Raw genomic sequence first — 19,142 nt, forward strand, 5'->3', positions numbered from 1 at the left:
AAAATCAAACATTGGCCACAGACATTTGATTTTAGTTTGGTTCCTTACCTCTCTTTGAAGTTTCCTTTTTTCAATTTTCAGTTCATCTTCTATTTTCTCTGAGTTTTCCGCCGATGCCTTGTATCTGGACACTTGTCCTTCAAGTCTGTTGATCTGGATATGAGGATAATGAAACAAACTAAACACAACCAAGTCTTTCACATACGAATCTGACATTTATTTTCCTTTTCTCATTCAAACACTAATGTATCCAGTTGGCATATGGTCAGCTAGGGTACATATGGACTGGTGGAAAAGTATATCAGTGTTTCCATGACTTACGTTTTGTTCCATTGTGCCCATTTCCTGTTCTGCCTTCGAGAGCTTGAACTTGTATTCACTTATCTGTCTGTTGGCATCTCCTGCAGAGAGTAGAACATTTAAGTTAGTACAGTTACCTTACGCAGGACACTGGAATAAAGATGTGAGCCTTGCTGTTTGTTTGTTCTTGGCACACAAGAAGAGATGGGACTGGCAGCTGCTAATAGGATGTTTTGGACAAGTGGGGTTTTGTCTATGTTTAATGTAACGAGAAAGTCTATACACAGACTCACTCAGAGGTAAGTATAAATGGTGACGTGTATGCCTCAACCTTTTTAGGTTTGGGCAGGAATGGGACTTACTCTGCATCTCGATGACATGCAGATCAGTGCCATTCTCCATTCTCTCGCCGTCTGTGAAGGCATTCTCCATCTTCGAGTGCTTCTGCCTTTCATCCTCCAGCTGCATTTTCAACTTCCTGATCTGTGAAACGCCACACATAATTACTTAACAGCTGCACACAGACAGTTCAAAAAGAAGACATGAGAACTTGTGTCACTGGGGTCAAAGAGGAAAAAGATCTGTACCTGAGCTAAGAGTTCGTCCTTTTCATCCGCAAGCTTTCGTAGCCTAACATCTGCAAAGGAAAGAAAATATTAGCATTATAAGAGGATCCTTGCACCTATGGCCGAAGCACAGCCGTGCTAAAATAACAATGAAGCGCTCCCCCTGGTATTATTGAATAATGCATGTACATTACAGATACGAGTTAATTTATCTCTCCCAATGCTCCCTTTAGGAGAGCCCGTTCTGTCCCCTCCACTCACCCAGAGGCCCTTCTCCTGCTGACTCCAGCACCTGGGCAGCCTCCTGTGTGACCACAGTGATCCCTGTGGCTGAGTCGTCATGGCTGATGTCCCCGTTAGGCATTCCCTCTGGGATGATGACCAGGCCGTGTTTCTAGGAGGAGTCAAAGAAAGACGGGGAGAATCTCAATTGGTCTGCTTCCCTCCTCTCCTCAATCCTCTCCACTTTGAAAAAGGTAAAAAGGTAATCCTCGAGGAACGGAGGCGAGGAAACAAATGTGCTTATATGAAATGAGACTCCTCCACCTTGTGCATCCCGAAATAAATGTCTAAAGTAATAAAAACTAACGTAGCTGGTTGCGCAAGACATTTGATAGATAAAAGGATAAGTAGCGTATCGTTTTTAAATGTGCATGCTTTTCTCAGAGAAAACAGCTGATTCAAAGGGGGTGTGGCGGATTTAAAAAAAAGTTCTGCGCTAGCTGGCGAAAGGATACTCATGAGTATCCTCGGCGAGAGGAGGCGTTTGAGGAGTTGAGGACACTTTTCCGTTCGACATTAAGCCACAGAGCAGACCACGTAGAATATTGAGCTTCACGTATGAAGTGACATTGTACTTAGGTTTCCATTACTTATACACAGACTGACAGACACCGCAAGTGTTCAACAAATTTGACATCGGGAGTGAGAGGTGGGAGAAACAGTAGAAAAGAAAATACAACAAAAAGCAAGGTACACAAGAAGACAAATAGCTACATACAAACCACAATTGACTTTTTGATCACTGTCTGGTTGCTAGCGAGCTTATTCCTGTAACCATCTTTGTCTATATAATGGGAATATATAGTACTATTCCCAGCCCTCTGGTGGTGAGACCTACCTCTCCTGTTTTGGCCTTCGCCTTGATGTCAGCCAGCTCATCTCTGAGCTCATCCCTCTCATTCCTAATGCAATCAAAGTACTCTTTCTGCCTCTCTAGGGCCTGGGTGGCCACACGCAGGAGGGAGAAAAGACAAGAGAAAGGAAAGAAGAGGCGAGGATAGGTTGGAAAGACTGATATAGGTACATGAACGCACACTACAATGATACATGCACATATGTCTTTATGCACACACAAAAGGCACACCAAAATGGTAAGGTTGAGTTGGAAAGGCAAAGTGACAGATGTTAACACAATCACCACATGCTCACAGATAAGACAAAACAGTGCTGTAAGGGAGAGCTAAAGGCCAAATAACAGACAGAATCTGACACTAAACAGGCAAAGCTTTAGGTGTAGGCCTACATATTTTTATTTTTCAAAGAAAGGGATGTCTTGACTCATGTCAAATGGATCTCATGCTGTCATTTCAGGGTAAATCAAATATTCGATTTTTAAGGGAGAAATGTCCACTTGGCATATGGATCTTTCACCATTTATTTTCATACACAATACATCAAATGCTTGCAGGTGCACATTTTCCCTTGCACTGACTAAACTTTGCAGATTGCACACAAAATCTACATTTTAACCTATAATGACTACAGCATCCAACTTAAAATGTAAATTAGTGAGCCCACAATCGTCAATTCACATCACATTTAGGGAAACTCCAAACTGTGAATTAGAACTGGTCAAACTACAGGCTATTATCCAGGGTCCCTGTCATGCAACTATGAGAGGCAATAGACTGTTTAGGACCAGTCGATTATCTGATACAGATTTAATTGATCGGTGAATCAGCACCAAGTTTCCTTCAGGCAAGTCTACAGGTTGATATGGGTGGTCTGATTCTCGACCCTTCTGCTGAATTGTAAACTCGTAACACTCCCTCTCACGATTTAAAAAGGAATTGGACTGGTGTAAGGAATATGGTGGAAACTTCCTCCAGCCATGCTTGCACCAACCCAATGTTTTAAATACTTGAGGGGGGACTACGGGTCTTTCTAGAAACTAGAGCACCAGTGAGGATTTCCTACACTGGACAACTTGTTATAGCTGTTTATAAGTCATTGATAATAATCTGCCAATTCTTTTCATGTCATTACATTAAGATAAGGGGGATCATAGTTATATTCAATAAAATTCACAAGTTGATTTAAAACCTGTTTAATCCTTTATCAGGGTTGGTGTCTTGACGGATTTGTCTAAAATCGTGTGACATAAAACATTACTTTTCTGTCCTTGCATTTATGGCAGTGTAAATTGTCGTTACATCATATATTAAGCATTTATCAGTTAAATTAGACATTGAACTTGAACCCTCTAAGAATCATGGATCTAGCTGTCGGACAGTTTTTACTATAGAGATCTCTGAAATTCAGTGTAACTACATAACATTTCATGTCTCCTTATGTTATGGGGTGACAACCGTTTTCATGGGCACACAAATCCAAAATAATGTACGCATTACAAAATCGAATGCTTCTAACCGAAAGAGTCACCTTACCTTGGTACTTAAAGCCTAAATTGATACTGACAATGTGGTTCTTCAATAATTTTACAGTGTTGGTAAAAGGGTGTTCGCGAGAAAGGCGTAACGAAAGTGTCTCATTCGTTACGCTGGTGAAGACAGTTGTGCCTGGATCCATGTTGGATCTAATATCCCTAGCGAATTGATATTGATCATCTGTTGTCTGCTTGATTTACGGCAGGGTCTTGTTAGATTTAACAGAGAAAGCATTAAGGTAATGAGTTTGTTTTTGTGCCTCGGATTAGACACCGAGTCTTCTGTGCGCAATTGTGTAGGACAGACTATTGCGCAACACCCAACGCTATTCCTATTAATTATTCTGGATATGACGACAACAAATTACACAGCCTAGTGGGCTTATTCACAATATGATATGGTAATAAAATAACATGACAAATACATTTTGTTTTCCATGTTACACCTGCAATTGTAGACAATACAAGGGGCTTGGAGTAGCCTACCTTAAATCTGAAATTTCCTCAATTTGGTGCTTGAAAACTGATTGTAATTATTGTAGCCAATTTATAAGTTCTCCTGCTCCCTTATAATTGTCTGTGATCCGTTTATGTGAGAGATGTGGCCACTTTCATTTGCTTCCCGCCACTTCAATTGAAGGGTGTTGCGCTACTCTGTTGCAGTAAAACCACATGCGGTTATTATGAGGACGACAACATCTAATGTTGGCTTCCCATACATATCATTCCATTAAAAAAGGAACCTGGTTTTTAGTCACTTTCTCATTATAAAAAATGACGATGGTGAGATTCAAATGGTGATATTAATGCTATCGCTATAGATGGCTTTATTATGTGTGCCTACGTTGGCTACATAGGCTAGAGAAAAATCGCCATGCATCCAATCTATTTAGTCAGGCAATGGTCCACATTCTCACATATTTTAGAATGTAATAATGAAAATATATGCATTGGGCCTAAAAAAATGCATTATTCTCAAAATGGCTAATGGCCTACTTTTTTTCATGCTTTTTGGGGGAGGGGGGTTCTATATGAGGCACTATATGTACAAGTATTTAATTATACAATTGTATAACATTGAGGTCCTTAAATTACAATTAAGTGCTTTACAAAGTCCCTGAAATTCCTTGAATGTGACTTGCCAATGTCTGTATGAACCCTGCTTAAAGGATGTGTAGTCCTAGGCCTATGTTGTTGTATAGGTGGAGTTATGGGCCCATTTGCATATATTCAGTTGTATTCCTCTGAGTACTCATGTGGAACTGCATGAAAATACTTTTTATTTTTGTTTCAAATTTTGATCCCAATGTCACACATTGTCCCCATTATTTATAGAAAGACCCATGTACAATTTTGGGTGAAGGCTATTGAATCTGAACACAACCATTCAAATTCCCATTTGGTCAGAGTCAGACATGCAACCAAAACTAAGCAAGCTATCGAAACACGTCTGTGCACATCTATTGCCTCTCACATCTTTCAGAGTCCCTAGCGTGACCTCCTACCCCAATCTTTTTGTCCTTCCAGTTTATCGTTTCCTGCAGGTCAAACACCTCTCTGGTGAGGGTATCTAAGTTAGTCTGGATTTGCTGGTTCTTCTGTAGTGGTATTGCGTACAGACAAAGTGAAAGGGGATACAGGGTAAAATTGATGGAAAGAGAAATGACAGGATAAATTAGAGGATGAAACATAAGAAATGGAGATAAACGACAATAGCATTGAATAGAAATTGAGTAAGCGCAACAAAAGGTAAGAGACCGAAAAAGACCAGAGAAAAGACGGGTGGCCAGAAAACGATCTGGAGTAGAGATCATTTCAGTATAGAGAGACGAGGCAAAGAAACATGACAGAGCAGACAGAGAAAACGATCAAACAGAGATGTCAGGAGACACTGGGATGAGAGAGAGAAGCATAGTCTCACACTTTGGATCTTCATCAAGATACTGCAGTACACAGACTACAGGACTGTAGAGAATGAACTGTAGAGATGGAAGTGGTTTAGAACAGGTGTGAACAGATTGCCACCAAATGTTTGTTTTCTTAGTGCAGACATACCTCTATGAGCTCATCTCTCTGGCGGATTCCCTCTTTTAACTCCACTTGTTTGTGCTGCAGGACTGTGCATGTGTGCTTTTGTCTTTCTAATTCCTGGAATTAAAGAGAAAGAGGACTGTCGTAAGACACAATCAATGACAAAAGGCAAACTGCAAAACATTAATCACACAAGTTTAAAATCTCAACCCCCCCCCCCCCCCCCAAAAAAAAAAGAGTACAGCCATGAGCAGTGAACAAGATTCCATTGGTGTATACCCTTTTACAGACAGACTTTACAGTTTGTTGCCTGTAAAAAAATTCAATAAAATTTTGTTGTTTTTTTAGCCCAATTCATACAGTCCCATTTTTACCACATTCTGGCCGAGATAAGCCTTTTATACCTCCCGTGCACATGGCGGCAAGTGTAGCAGTGGGAGTAGATGTGGGCCGATGTGGGTGGACGTCTATTTTAATAAATCCATTGAATATAAACCATCACAAAGAAATCCATGATTAATTTGTTTTAAGCAGGTCCTAAGAAACACAAGACTAATAAAATGTGTTTTCAAAAGAATAGAATGGCATATTTTTTGTTTAACTCTGTTACTGGTCTGTGCAGCCTATAAGGCTTCGGAGTGCACATGAAATCAATAGTAATTTTGTTCATTAAACAGACAAGACACACTTAGGCTACCCTGATCACAGTCAACACATATTTTATAGTAGGCTAAGAATATAATGAAATAGAATAGAATAAAATACAAGGAATACGTATATCATGGCAACGTGTTGAACCGCTGTCATATCAAAAAAATAACATTTTGAAAAAGAGCCCAAGGCAAGCCCAAGGCAAGCCCATGCTTTTTTGATCCACGTTTCATCTCTTTCCTATCCTCACTCTGCTTTGTTAGTGAGCAGGTGTAGGGTCTTACATTGAGAGTATCTTCATCATTATACCGATAGAAAATAATAGCAATCTATATTTTCAAAAAATACATTTGAGTCTCGTGTTCATATGTCACAACATCCTCCGGCTTTTGGCATTGCTTATACGCGGTCAAGTAAAATAACAGGCCTACACTTGATTTAGGCTCCATTATTGCATGCTAAATGTTTCTGATCAGTGATAGATGAGCAAACGAATAAATGAGCTATACCACCTCCACTGATTTGCCCAGCCAGAGAATTAACCAAATATACAGAGAGATCCAGTGAAACACAATCACATTGATTAAGACAAGTCACAGGCTTTTGGTCAGGAGTAAGCCTAGGCTACTGAGCAACTGTGAGTGAAGAGCAAAATAATCCACTTGTTAAACTACATAACATGCTGGCAAAATGGTCTCGTCAGTGCTAATAAATGAGCCAACTAGACAAGATGATCATGAGCAGCCCTCAACTTAGCTAACATTTCCGTATCCTAACCAATATCCAAATGGAGATTCAGTGAAAAGAAAAAAATCGGACATTCACTCTTGTTGCAAAGAAGCGCGAAACGGTGCTGAAATAGTTGACCACACGCGGTAGGCTATTGCTTCAATCAAATGTATTATAACAATTGGATGACTTTGGGTGTTTCAGTAAGCAACAATTTGTTGCCTTCAATTGCATTAGCCTACTTTATTACAATATTTCTGTCATTCAGTGATATTTATTCCTACAGCCATTCTTTATGGATCCATCCAGTTGTGGTTAAGAAAATAGTGCATGTGCTTGGGCTATGTGAAGAGATGGGTGAAATGACATGCCTCGCAAAGTTTAGAACTGCCAGGATGATAGTAAGCCGTATGCACAATTTCACCGCAATTATGACTAGGTGAAAGAATGTGAAATGTCTGAATAATACTATAGAGAATGATTTATTTCAGCTTTTATTTCTTTCATCACATTCCCAGTGGGTCAGAAGTTTACATACACTCAATTAGTATTCGGTAACATTGCCTTTAAATTGTTTAACTTGGGTCAAACGTTTCGGGTAGCCTTCCACAAGCTTCCCACAATAAGAATTTTGGCCCATTCCTCCTGACAGAGCTGGTGTAACTGAGTCAGGTTTGTAGGTCTCCTTGCTCGCACACGCTTCTTCAGTTCTGCCCACACATTTTCTATAGGATTGAGGTCAGGGCTTTGTGATGGCCACTCCAATACCTTGACTTTGTTGTCCTTAAGCCATTTTGCCTCAACTTTGGAAGTATGCTTGGGGGTCATTGTCCATTTGAAAGACCCATTTGCGACCAAGCTTTAACTTCCTGACTGATGTCTTGAGATGTTGCTTCAATATATCCACATCATTTTCCTTTCTCATGATGCCATCTATTTTGTGAAGTGCACCAGTCCCTCCTGCAGCAAAGCACCCCACAGCATGATGCTGCCACCCCCGTGCTACACGGTTGGGATGGTGTTCTTCGGCTTGCAAGCAACCCCCTTTTTCCTCCAAACATAACGATGGTCATTATGGCCAAACAGTTCTATTTTTGTTTCATCAGACCAGAGGACATTTCTCCAAAAAGTACGATCTTTGTCCCCATGTGCAGTTGCAAACCGTAGTCTGGCTTTTTTATGGCGGTTTTGGAGCAGTGGCTTCTTCCTTGCTGAGCAGCCTTTCAGGTTATGTCGATATAGGATTCGTTTTACTGTGGTTATAGATACTTTTGTACCGGTTTCCTCCAGCATCTATACAAGGTCCTTTGCTGTTGTTCTGGGATTGATTTGCACTTTGCACCAAAGTACGTTCATCTCTAGGAGACAGAACGAGTCTCCTTCCTGAGCGGTATGACGGCTGCGTGGTCCCATGGTGTTTATACTTGCGTACTATTGTTTGTACAGATGAATGTGGTACCTTCAGGCGTTTGGAAATTGCTCCCAAGGTGTTTCCAAGCAAAGAGGCACTGAGTTTGAAGGTAGGCCTTGAAATACATCCACCGGTACACCTCCAATTGACTCAAATGATGTCAATTAGCCTATCAGAAGCTTCTAAAGCCATGACATCATTTTCTGGAATTTTCCAAGTTGTTTAAAGGCACAGTCAACTTAGTGTATGTAAACTTCTGACCCACTGGAATTGTGATACAGTGAATTATAAGTGAAATAATCTGTCTGTAAACAATTGTTGTTAAAACTACTTGTGTCATGCAAAAAGCAGATGTCCTAACCGACTTGCCAAAACTATAGTTTGTTAACAAGAAAGTTGTGGAGTGGCTGAAAAACGAGTTTTAATGACTCCAACCTAAGTGTATGTAAACTTCCAACTTCAACTGTATGTTTGGACAAGTTGATAGTGTGGTTGGAGATTTTGCTGCAATTTGCATATACTCGCCTCGATCTGAGTCTGCATGTGTTAACAGTAGATGCTAAAGGTGATCTACGATGCTGTGTGTGTTTAACACTTCACCTTAGACTTGTCCTCAGTTTCCCTACGCATCTCGGCCATCTGCTCTTCCATCTCCTCGATGACGTCCTTGAGTGTGTCCACGTTGTAGATGAGGTTGGCTTTGTCGTTGTCCAGCTGTGCGTTCGACACCATGGCTTTTTTATACTTCTCCTCCACCTCCGAGAGCGACTCCTACCAGGGACACACCCACAGAAGTTTACACACTGAACCATGGTGGGAACTATAATAGAACAATTATTACTATTATTAAAAAATTATGGGAGATACAGCTGCACGACCACACTGATAATAGAACACTACATTTACTCTTACATTCATTTCGTATCTCAACTAGGAAACCATGTTCGGGATGTTCGAAACACACTGGCGACAGAAAGACTGCTATAGATGTTGGGTAGGACGCAGTTCAATTAAATGTAACCTCTATTTTTCAGTCTCACCTTCAAATGACTTCAATTCAATATGACGCATTTAACAGTGACTAGAGTTCTTACTCTAAATGAACAATATTCATATAAAAAAACATACAATTTATGTACAGTAGTAATATCTTAACTAAGACCTAAAACAGAGGAAAGGCTCTATCTCAAGTGTTCCATCGGTTGTCCATCTCAGGTTTGATTGTGTTTAAGAATCTGGGGGGTTGAAACATCATCACAATGCTCCCCACCTTGGAATTGTCTCACATTATAATCAATGACAAAACCTGAGATGGACAAGTGATAAAAACTGATACACTTGATATCCATGGTGCATTGATTCATTCGGAGGAATGATTCATGGCAGTGATGAAATAGCATCTGAAAAAAAGAACTTGAGGCCAAAGAACAAAAATATATCAACTCATGAGCAAGTTCAGCTATTGTGTTTCAGTTCTACTAAAGTGTAGGACATGCCAGGAATCAGGTGTGTTAGTAAAGTACCCTTTTTAACACAAATATACTTACTAAGACTCAAGAGAAAAGTGAACTTTTTAGGGTGGCTACAGAAAAGAAGCCAGGATGCCATTCAGCACTGTGTGAATGAAAACTTGTCGTTTTCTGGGTAGGACTACATACCCTGAAACCCATCCAACAGACAGAAGATTGCAACAAGACAAGACAATTCTTAGTCTTGCTCTTACCCCCCCAAGCACTGCTAGGGTTCAAGCAAGGCTTTCAATCCTTGCCATTACCAGTGAGTTTCAAACTGAGCAAGAAAGGTGATGCAGGGAACATGCCATCAGGGAGCCACAATAGAAATGTGAGTGTTTTTGGTGTTACAGTTAGTGGTTACAGTCAGTGGAGCCCTAGAGGGGGTGAGGGAGGGGGAGACGTAGGTACAGTGGGGTTAGTGATGCCATAAGGCTCCAACAGGACAAGAGAAGGCATGCTGCGAGCTCAGGCCCCTCTACCTTCAGCTCTTTAAGCCCCTGCATGTACCGCCCCTCTACATCCTGAATCTGGTCCTTTAGATCATAGATATCCTGTAGAGCAGATGGGAGGAAGGGTTGGTTGGTTGGGGTGAATCGGGGGAAACCAGGGAGAATTAAGGACAGATGGACAGATTTAAAGACAGAGCACCCGTGCTGTTGGCATCTCAAGACAGTAATTTACCCAATGGTAGGCCCAGACATACACAAGGACAGCTTTATAGGAAGTTTAAGAAACATGTCACATCCAGCCTTCCCGTGCATACATGGAGTCAACATGTAACATAAGACGTTGAGAGCAGGGAGGTGTGGATGTTTCAGATATTCTCTGAACTCAAATAAAACAGTAGTGAGGAAAATAGTAAACTACTACACAAATGGTTCACTGTAAAAAGTAACTTTTCTTATATTTCAGATCGATTGACATTTGAATAACTGACACACAACACTTATCTAACTTTGTAATGACAGGTTGTAATTAGACCTTGTAATGGTTTTTATGCAACTGGTGGTGGTGTTTGTGTGTGCCTTACCCTCAATTCACTCAGACTGGTATCAGGGTCGACAATGCTGCCTGTGTCTGCACTGCCTCGTCTCGAGGATGTCCCCCCCAGGGAGGCCAGGGTGGCCGGGGAGAGGCCGGGGGTGGTGCAGCGCGAGGATGGCTAGAAAACAACACAACACAAAGCACCTTAGTTAGAGCTCAAGTCAACCCAGAACATAACAACAGACACACCCCAGGACTGTCATTCAACACCGACACTACTGGGCCCCGGCTTAACTTATCCTCCCAATCAGTTCCAACCAGCCCCACTAAGATGATATATCATCCGGCATTACCACAGCTTTAGGGGGAGGATATGAGGGAACTAACAATATGGATCTGAACAGTGTGGTGATGAATGCAGGTAGAAATATGGATTGGAAACGTATTGAACCTCAACGGGATTGGTGTCCCGTAGACGGGACGGTTGAGCTAACGTGCGCTAATGTGATTAGCATGACTGTTGTAAGTAACAGCAAACTTTCCAGGACATAGACATGTCTTATATTGGCAGAAAGCTTACATTCTTGTTAATCTAACGGCACTGTCCAATTTACAGTAGCTATTACAGTGAAAAAATACCGTGCTATTGTTTGAGGAGAGTGCACAACAACAAAAAACTTATCACAGCAACTGGTTTGATACATTCACCTCTGAAGGTAAATAATGTACTTACATTCAGTAATCTTGCTCTGATTTGTCATCCTAAGGGTCCCAGAGATAAAATGTAGCATAGTTTTGTTTGATAAAATCAATCTTTATATTCAAATGTAGGAACTGGGTTCTACAGTTTGAACCCCTGCTGTCTCTGGCTCCACACCCACCCCGCCATCTAGATGTGTGAAAGTTAGTGTATAAGCTAATGATCCATCATGTATGACATTCCTGGCAGTGTGTAAACTTACATTTTGTATTACCATATCATTTTTGTATGTTCTCTATAGTTATGTACTTGAAAATGTATCAATTGACCAATTCGGCACATTAGGGCAGACTTGATACAAAATAGTCCAGTATTGCAATGCTTCACTGGATCAATCTGAAACGTTGCACACACTGCTACACCTAAACTGCAATATTATATTGTGGCCTTTCTCTTGCATTTCAAAGATCAAATGTGTTATAGTTTCCTACATCAATTTCATATTTCCACAAACTTCAAAGTGTTTCCTTTCAAATGGTATCAAGAATATGCATATCCTTCCTTCAGGTCCAGAGCTACAGGCAGTTAGATTTGAGTATGTCATTTTAGGCGAAAATTTAAAAAAAAGGGTCCGATCCTTAAGAGGTTAATGATTTAGGCCTACATTGGTCATGGTCATCATTGATACAAATAACACGGCCTGAAGACATGAACACTGGATATCTCTCCTGCTCGTTGTACTCACTCGGCTGTAGTCTACGAAGGTCTTATCACATTTTTCATCCAGCTGAAAATAAATAAGGAAACACAATCATTAAAACAGACATGCCAACGGCATCTGCATGCATGAACTGATTTCGTATCCAAAGTGGCACATGCTTGATGCCAAACCTGATCATGGCCTGCAAATCAGAGTTAGTAGATGGGGTATGAGTTAGGGACTGCTGCATGTTCATAGATCACACCAGACACACAAGTTACTCAGAACAGAGAACTTTATTAAAATTGTCTTTATTTGTAGCAAACACATGCTGTGAAGACAAACCTATCCATAATACTATTCATAACTAGCCTAGTCCCAGATATATTATGTGCTGTATAGCCAACACATTGACAATGACTATAGGAGTTGGCTATACAGCAAGCACATAACTGGGCATCAGTATGAAATTACAGGCTGTGAGAAATCGTCCCAACACTGTGCGTTACGTGTCCACAACAGCAATTCAGTGCATTCCATCGCACGCCAGTGTGACGATGGCGGGTAACTTACAACGTCCAAGTCGTCTGGGATACACAGATCATCCAGGTCAGACACAATGCTGCCCCTGCGGTTGGAGCGGCTGAAATAGTCAGCGGCCGACTCACTGATGTCAGAGAAATCAGATGACTATTGAGCAGATACAGGGTGGGGGATCAGAGACAGATAGATGATAGAGATAGTGAAGGAGGGAGAGGAAGGAAATGAGGTCAGAGGAAAACATGGAAAGTCTAAAAAGAGAGAGCCATAGGGCATAGGCCTATAGGATAAATAAAAGAACAGAATAGATACTTTGTCCATTTTTCAACGGAAATTGAAAAGGATAGAATTAAGCCTGCATATAACAGTGCTGCACACTAACAACATAGCAGCAAGGCACACCCAAAAAGGTCACCAAAAAAGGGAGACATCCAAGGTTGTTTATCTACCCCATAATAAATAACCCATATATAAACCCTGGAAACAACAGTGGCTGTTACTATTAAATCCCCACTCCAGAGCCTAACCCAACCCCAGGGTCTCACCACGCTGTCTCTCCTGCCGCGACTGTAGCGCTCCTGGGACACGGTGCTGGCAGTATCGTCATCAGATGAGTTCTATGAGGAGCACGAAGTCAGGATCCCCCCCTTATCAGAGTACTGTATCCACATGCACTTGGCACACACTCACTAATAGTGAAAAGGAGTCTCCTTTCTCCACACACTTCAAATCAGATGCAATTTCAGCGTTTTCATTTGCTATTGAAGCTTTCGAGCTGTGATGACCTTCACACACTAATAAAGCCTACTGGCATTCTGTATCTGGATTATACAAAAGACCCCAATCTTTTAGGTACATCAGGTCATGTAATTAGGCTGATCTGATCAAATAATATGGAGTATAACAAACAAATTGAGGAGAGAATAGTCCTAGTACTCTACCTCGTCTTGACCTACACAACACTGCGTGCAACACATGGCACATCAAAACGCAATTAAGTGTAAGATACTATACACTTTGGCAATTCATTGTCTATCCAGTCACTGCTATATATTAAATGTGCAAGGCACTTAACCCTAATTTGCCCCAGGGGCGCCGTACTACTATGGCTGACTGTAAAACACCACATTTCACTGCACCTGTCCAGTGTGTGACGACAAAACATATATTTATGTATCCCTAGGCGTGACGTGAGGATGACTAGGGAGGAGGGTGTAGGTAGGTAGCCTGTTAGTAATGGCAGTGTGTGGGTTTAAGTTGGTGGATAGTCTCAGTGTCAGACTTGGGAGTATGGTAACGCCAGACTAGGTTAGTGGACACCATGCAGGCAGTGTGACTGAATGGGAGGGGCTCACCACAGGGCTGCTCCGGGTGGAGCTGGAGTACCAGCTGTACTCAGAGGGCTGTAGTTGGGGGGGGGGGGGGGGGGCGGGGCACAAACAGCATTGACATGGTGGGGACACAGACAGGCCAGTGTGCTGCTGGCCCTGGTGACATCATTAACACTATTCAATTATAGACACACAGAACACTTACAGTATGCAATTGAGAACCAGTGTATGAGCCATACAGACCGTCGTCATTTATAGAAGCCTGAAGGCACAAGGGAGAGCATCCAGAACTCAGCAAAGAACAAGAGGGAGCAATGACCTGTCAGAAAATCAGCATGCCTTTCTCAATATTAACAAAATATAAACAATGGGATATTTCCTGTCAGAAAATCTCACAGGCTGAGTAGCATGCCTTTCTCAAAATTAACTAAATATAAACAATGGGATATTTCCTGCATCAACCATTGCTGTAGTTATTCTTTGTAGAAAGCACTGATCTGACAAAAAGCAATTTCTTATCAAACATAGCCTACCAGACCGCATAACCTCGGCCCCACTAAGTGCCCACGGTGACCATTGAACCTAAATATAAAAATGACCTAGGGAGAACCCTGGCCATGGCTATCAGATGTATCAGAGAGGACTGGGGTCTGGTCTCTGAAGGTGATATGAAGGCATGAGTGCGACACTGACCAGGCTGTAGCTGCGCGTCAGGCCCGAACCAGAGCCAGCGGTGGAGGCCACAGATGGGGCCTGTGAGGAGGGGAGAGGTAAAGGAGAGGGGGAGAGGTAAAGGAGAGGGGGTGAGGTAAAGGAGAGGGGGTGAGGGACAGTTAGAGGACAGCCAGAGAGCAGGGGTGGGGGGGGTTGGTAGGAAAACGTCCTCAGATAGTGTGAGGAGAAACAAACGCCATTTTCCTGTCCCTGGGGCCCTGAGAATAGAACACTGTGATGTGATGAGAGGACGACTACATAGGAGTGAGGTGCACTGTCCCCGTCAACTGAAAATGGATGAGGTGTTGCATGTACGGCACTGAAGTCCAACAGCAACTTCATATCAAAGAATGACTAAGTACTGTAAACCTTTGAGTGCAAACACACACCGACACTATAAAAACCCTCTGTGTGTAGTTAACCATTCACAATGGGCCATCTCAACTGGCGTTTATACGTCCCATAACCTTGAGTAGATAAAAACTCTGTTCTTCTTTAAGTAGTTTCAGTTCAGCTAACTTGCTTTCACCACTTAATCTAGACAGGGAAGGGCTAGAAATAGGCCAGGACTGAGGAGGACAAACCCGAGGCTGATAGGTGGAAGTAGTGGGAGGAGGAGGTTTGGTGGGGTTCTTTAGGCTGCTGTAGTTCCTCTGATCGTGGTACAAGCCAGTCTGGAGGAGAAGAGGATGAGTGGAATAGTATGATGTGACCATAAACAGAGAGACAGGAGGAAATTAATACAGCAAAATAACATGCCAAAGCTGTGACATGCCTTTTCACCTTTATTTCAGAATGTTCCACTATCAAAAATGGGAAGTATCACAGGCACGATTTATGTCTATAATGGAACAATTATGTAATACATCAAGCATGCACAATGAGAGACAAAAATCTTCCTAGATAGATCTGCTCAATTACATTGGCCACCACACTGCTTCCAGTTAGTTGGATCAAGGAGCCCAGAGTGGCCCACACTAGGAGAGAACACACACACAAACACACACTGACCAGCAGGCCCTTCCTGGAGCTGCTGGACACGGGAGCCTTCTTATGCAGGTCGTTGTACACAGAGCTCTGGCAGGGAAGAGGGGACATGAATGCGGGAGACACTAGAAGTTGGTTAACTCACGCTACCAAAGCAAATCTTACTTAGGGTCACAGTGACCCAAGACCCATAGCCGAGGGAAGTAGGGGTGCTGAAGGGGCTGCAGCACCCCCTGATAAATTGAAATAATGTTTCCAAAATTATATAATTACTCCTGTCTGAACACTGACTGAATTTGGGCAGCACACGCGCCAAATATTGAACAGCTTGTTGCTTTGCGGCCATAGAAATATAATCCATAGTACCCAGCTAGCACATAATGTTCTGAGAACCATGCGTTTCTTAGAGCTTGGTGAGAGCGTGGTTTTCCTATCGTTATTTTGCATACAACCTTCCCATAAGGTTTCCTCATGGTTCTATTTAAAGTAATGTTCACAAATTGTTCAGAGAACGTTAAGGAGCAACGTTCTTCTATGGGAGTTCAGTACTTCAGCATTACGTTTTCTGCAGGCTTCTTCATGGTTCAATTTAAAGTCCTGTTCTCAGAACATTAAGAAAACGTTCCATAAAAAAACACAAGAAAACATTAGTAACGTTCAAAGAACATTCTAAGAATGTTGTTTAAAAACATACATTCTGTTCACAACATCAACTCTCTATCCTCTACCTTGTTAAGTGTGTTCAGGTGTGTTGGCTGCACCCACTAATTGGCCACACCTTATTTTAATAAGTGCTTGTTTCCTTTGAAAAAGGGTCTGTTTGAATATATTAAAATTAACAGCTTTGTATGAGTAAAAAAAAAAACATGGCATGCTAGCTCCATCCTGGTGGCGCATTGGACTAATTCCATGGATAGGGAGTAGAAGATCATAGGTTCGAACATATGATCTTCATGTGTGTCATGATTCAAGCAAATTAATTTCCATGTGTCCTAGCTGTGTTTGGAATTCAAAACAGTTAACCTAAGCTAGCAATGTTATCAGAATGTTATTTAATAACCTATCATTTCTGTTCTCAGAACATTAATAAAACCTCCCGGGGAAACTTTCAGGGAATCACAGAAAAACATTCTCAGAACCTCCCTGCAAAATTAACATTCCCAAAACAGGCGTAATTTTTACTTCCGTTCTCAGAAAGTTTTAACGGTCAGGAAATGTATGGCTTACGTTCTCACCAAACACTTACGTTCCCACAACTTCCAAGGAACCAAATGTGCTAGCTGGGAAGCGTTTTGGTAATTTGAGTCGTAAACTCATGGGTATGCTCAAAATGGCTTTCAGTCCTGACTTGATCGGGCACTTTCGTTCTATGGATTCTATTTCTCTTTACAAATTTCAAAATACAATTTGCGGGAAATACGTTTCGTAAGCAAATGCCTAACGCTGAAAAGAGAAGACTAATTTGTCAGTACAAGCAAAGAAATGTTTTTCTCAACAACAAACAGCACTGTTTTTCAAAGTAGCTCAGGCCTATCTTGAGACCATCACTGGTACAGTGAGAAGCCTAGGCTACACATATTCATGCAATCTATCTTCATTGGGTGAGTCAGTGCCACTGGAAAGTTGATGTAGTAGCCTACTGTAGCCTATAATATTTATACATTTCCTCCTAATATTCTACAATCTGTGTTTCTCCCTTCTTTCAAGACCAGCGCCCGGTTATCTTAGAACCATAACGCTCCTATGGTTCTAACAATGAACTTATCCAAAGATGCTTCTGGGAAACCGGGCTCAGGCCATTTGTATTTATCTGTTTGACAGGGTTAGTCAGAGTTGCCACTCATTTCGGTTATTTGTGTAGTATTAAAAAAGATTCAGATGTCTCCTGTCATAAAGGCCTAAATGACATAGAATTTAGTTTATAAAAAGGTCAAATATTCTGTAAGATGTGCGCACACATGATTTATGGAAGTTATTTTAGTTGAAATCAGTCACTAACTACGTTTCCATCCACAGTTTTATGCAAGTAAAGTCCTACCGTATAAAATAAAATCACGACAGCTGTGATGGAAACAGGATGTTTCGGTACAATTTGATAAATGCCGACAGATCATTTGTTTGTTCGACATCGTAGAATATTTTTGTCTGTAAAATTAATCACGCACAGATTTTTATATGCAAAAAAAGTATGTTTGGTGGAAACACCACTCTTTGGAAATGTTGCATATTTTCTTCATGCAGATTTTAGAATATTAGCATTTGTATTTATTAAGGATCCCCATTAGCTGCTGCAACGGCAGAAGCTACTCTTCCTGGGGTCCAGTAACATTAAGGCAGTTATATACAATTTAAAATATTACATGATATTACATTTCATAACACTTTTCACAACACATTAAGTGTGTTCACTCAGGCCACTACTCTATCACATATCTACAGTGCATTCGGAAAGTATTCAGATCCCTTAACTTTTGTTACGTTACAGACTTATTCTAAAATTGATTAAATTGTTTCCCCCCCCTCATCAATCTACAAATAATACCCCATAATGACAAAGGAAAAACAGGTTTTTAGAAATGTTTACAAAAAATAAAATAGCACATTTACATAAGTATTGAGACCCTTTACTCAGTACTTTGTTGAAGCACCTTTGGCAGCGATTACAGCCTCGAGTCTTCTTGGGTATGACGCTACAAGCTTGACCATCGGGTTCTTGGTCACCTCCGTGACCAAGGCCCTTCTCCCCCGATTGCTCAGTTTGGCCGGGCAGTCAGCTCTAGGAAGAGTCTTGATGGTTCCAAACTTCTTCCATTTAAGAATGATGGAGGCCACTGTGTTCTTGGAGACCTTCAATGCTGCAGAAAATGTTTGGTACCCTTCCCCAGATCTGTGCCTCGACACAATCCTGTCTCAGAGCTCTGTGGACAATTCCTTTGACATCATGGCTTGGTTTTTGCTTTGACATGCACTGTCAACTGTGGGACCTTATATAGACAGGTGTGTGCCTTTGCAAATCATGTCCAATCAAGGTGGACTCCAATCAAGTTGTAGAAACATCAAGGATGATCAATGGAAACAGGATGCACCAGAGCTCAATTTTGAGTCTCATAGCAAAGGGTCTGAATACTTACGTAAATAAGGTATTTTCTGTTTTATATTTGTAATAAATATGCACAAAAAAAATCTAAAAACCTGTTTTCGCTTTGTCATTATGGGGTATTGTGTGTAGATTAATGAGGAACATTTTTAGAATAAGGCTGTAACATAAGAAAATGTGGAAAAAGTCTAGGGGTCTGAATACTTTCCAAATGCACTG

The 19,142-nt window shown here is 41.4% G+C and overlaps 1 protein-coding gene across 3 annotated transcripts in view; it reads right to left on the bottom strand.

The window, feature by feature from the left end:
* lrrfip2 (leucine rich repeat (in FLII) interacting protein 2) overlaps positions 1-19,142 on the bottom strand; it is a 68,246-nt gene that overhangs the window by 1,056 nt on the left and 48,048 nt on the right. The window contains exons 9-27 of one of the 3 annotated variants that reach the window (XM_084153668.1): positions 15,851-15,916; positions 15,424-15,513; positions 14,819-14,878; positions 14,331-14,387; positions 14,150-14,197; positions 13,340-13,411; positions 12,828-12,944; positions 12,300-12,341; positions 10,901-11,032; positions 10,350-10,421; positions 8,957-9,127; positions 5,590-5,682; positions 5,040-5,132; positions 1,987-2,088; positions 1,128-1,260; positions 888-937; positions 663-783; positions 322-401; positions 49-153 (exon numbers count right to left, since the gene is read on the bottom strand). In XM_084153668.1, the coding sequence (XP_084009794.1) occupies positions 49-153; positions 322-401; positions 663-783; positions 888-937; positions 1,128-1,260; positions 1,987-2,088; positions 5,040-5,132; positions 5,590-5,682; positions 8,957-9,127; positions 10,350-10,421; positions 10,901-11,032; positions 12,300-12,341; positions 12,828-12,944; positions 13,340-13,411; positions 14,150-14,197; positions 14,331-14,387; positions 14,819-14,878; positions 15,424-15,513; positions 15,851-15,916 (1,704 nt within the window). The remainder of the gene's footprint in view (positions 1-48; positions 154-321; positions 402-662; positions 784-887; positions 938-1,127; positions 1,261-1,986; positions 2,089-5,039; positions 5,133-5,589; positions 5,683-8,956; positions 9,128-10,349; positions 10,422-10,900; positions 11,033-12,299; positions 12,342-12,827; positions 12,945-13,339; positions 13,412-14,149; positions 14,198-14,330; positions 14,388-14,818; positions 14,879-15,423; positions 15,514-15,850; positions 15,917-19,142) is intronic. The other 2 variants (XM_084153666.1, XM_084153667.1) reach the window with 2 other exon arrangements.

Source organism: Coregonus lavaretus (assembly GCF_964263955.1).
Source record: "Coregonus lavaretus genome assembly, chromosome: 36".
Classification (NCBI taxonomy): domain Eukaryota; kingdom Metazoa; phylum Chordata; class Actinopteri; order Salmoniformes; family Salmonidae; genus Coregonus; species Coregonus lavaretus.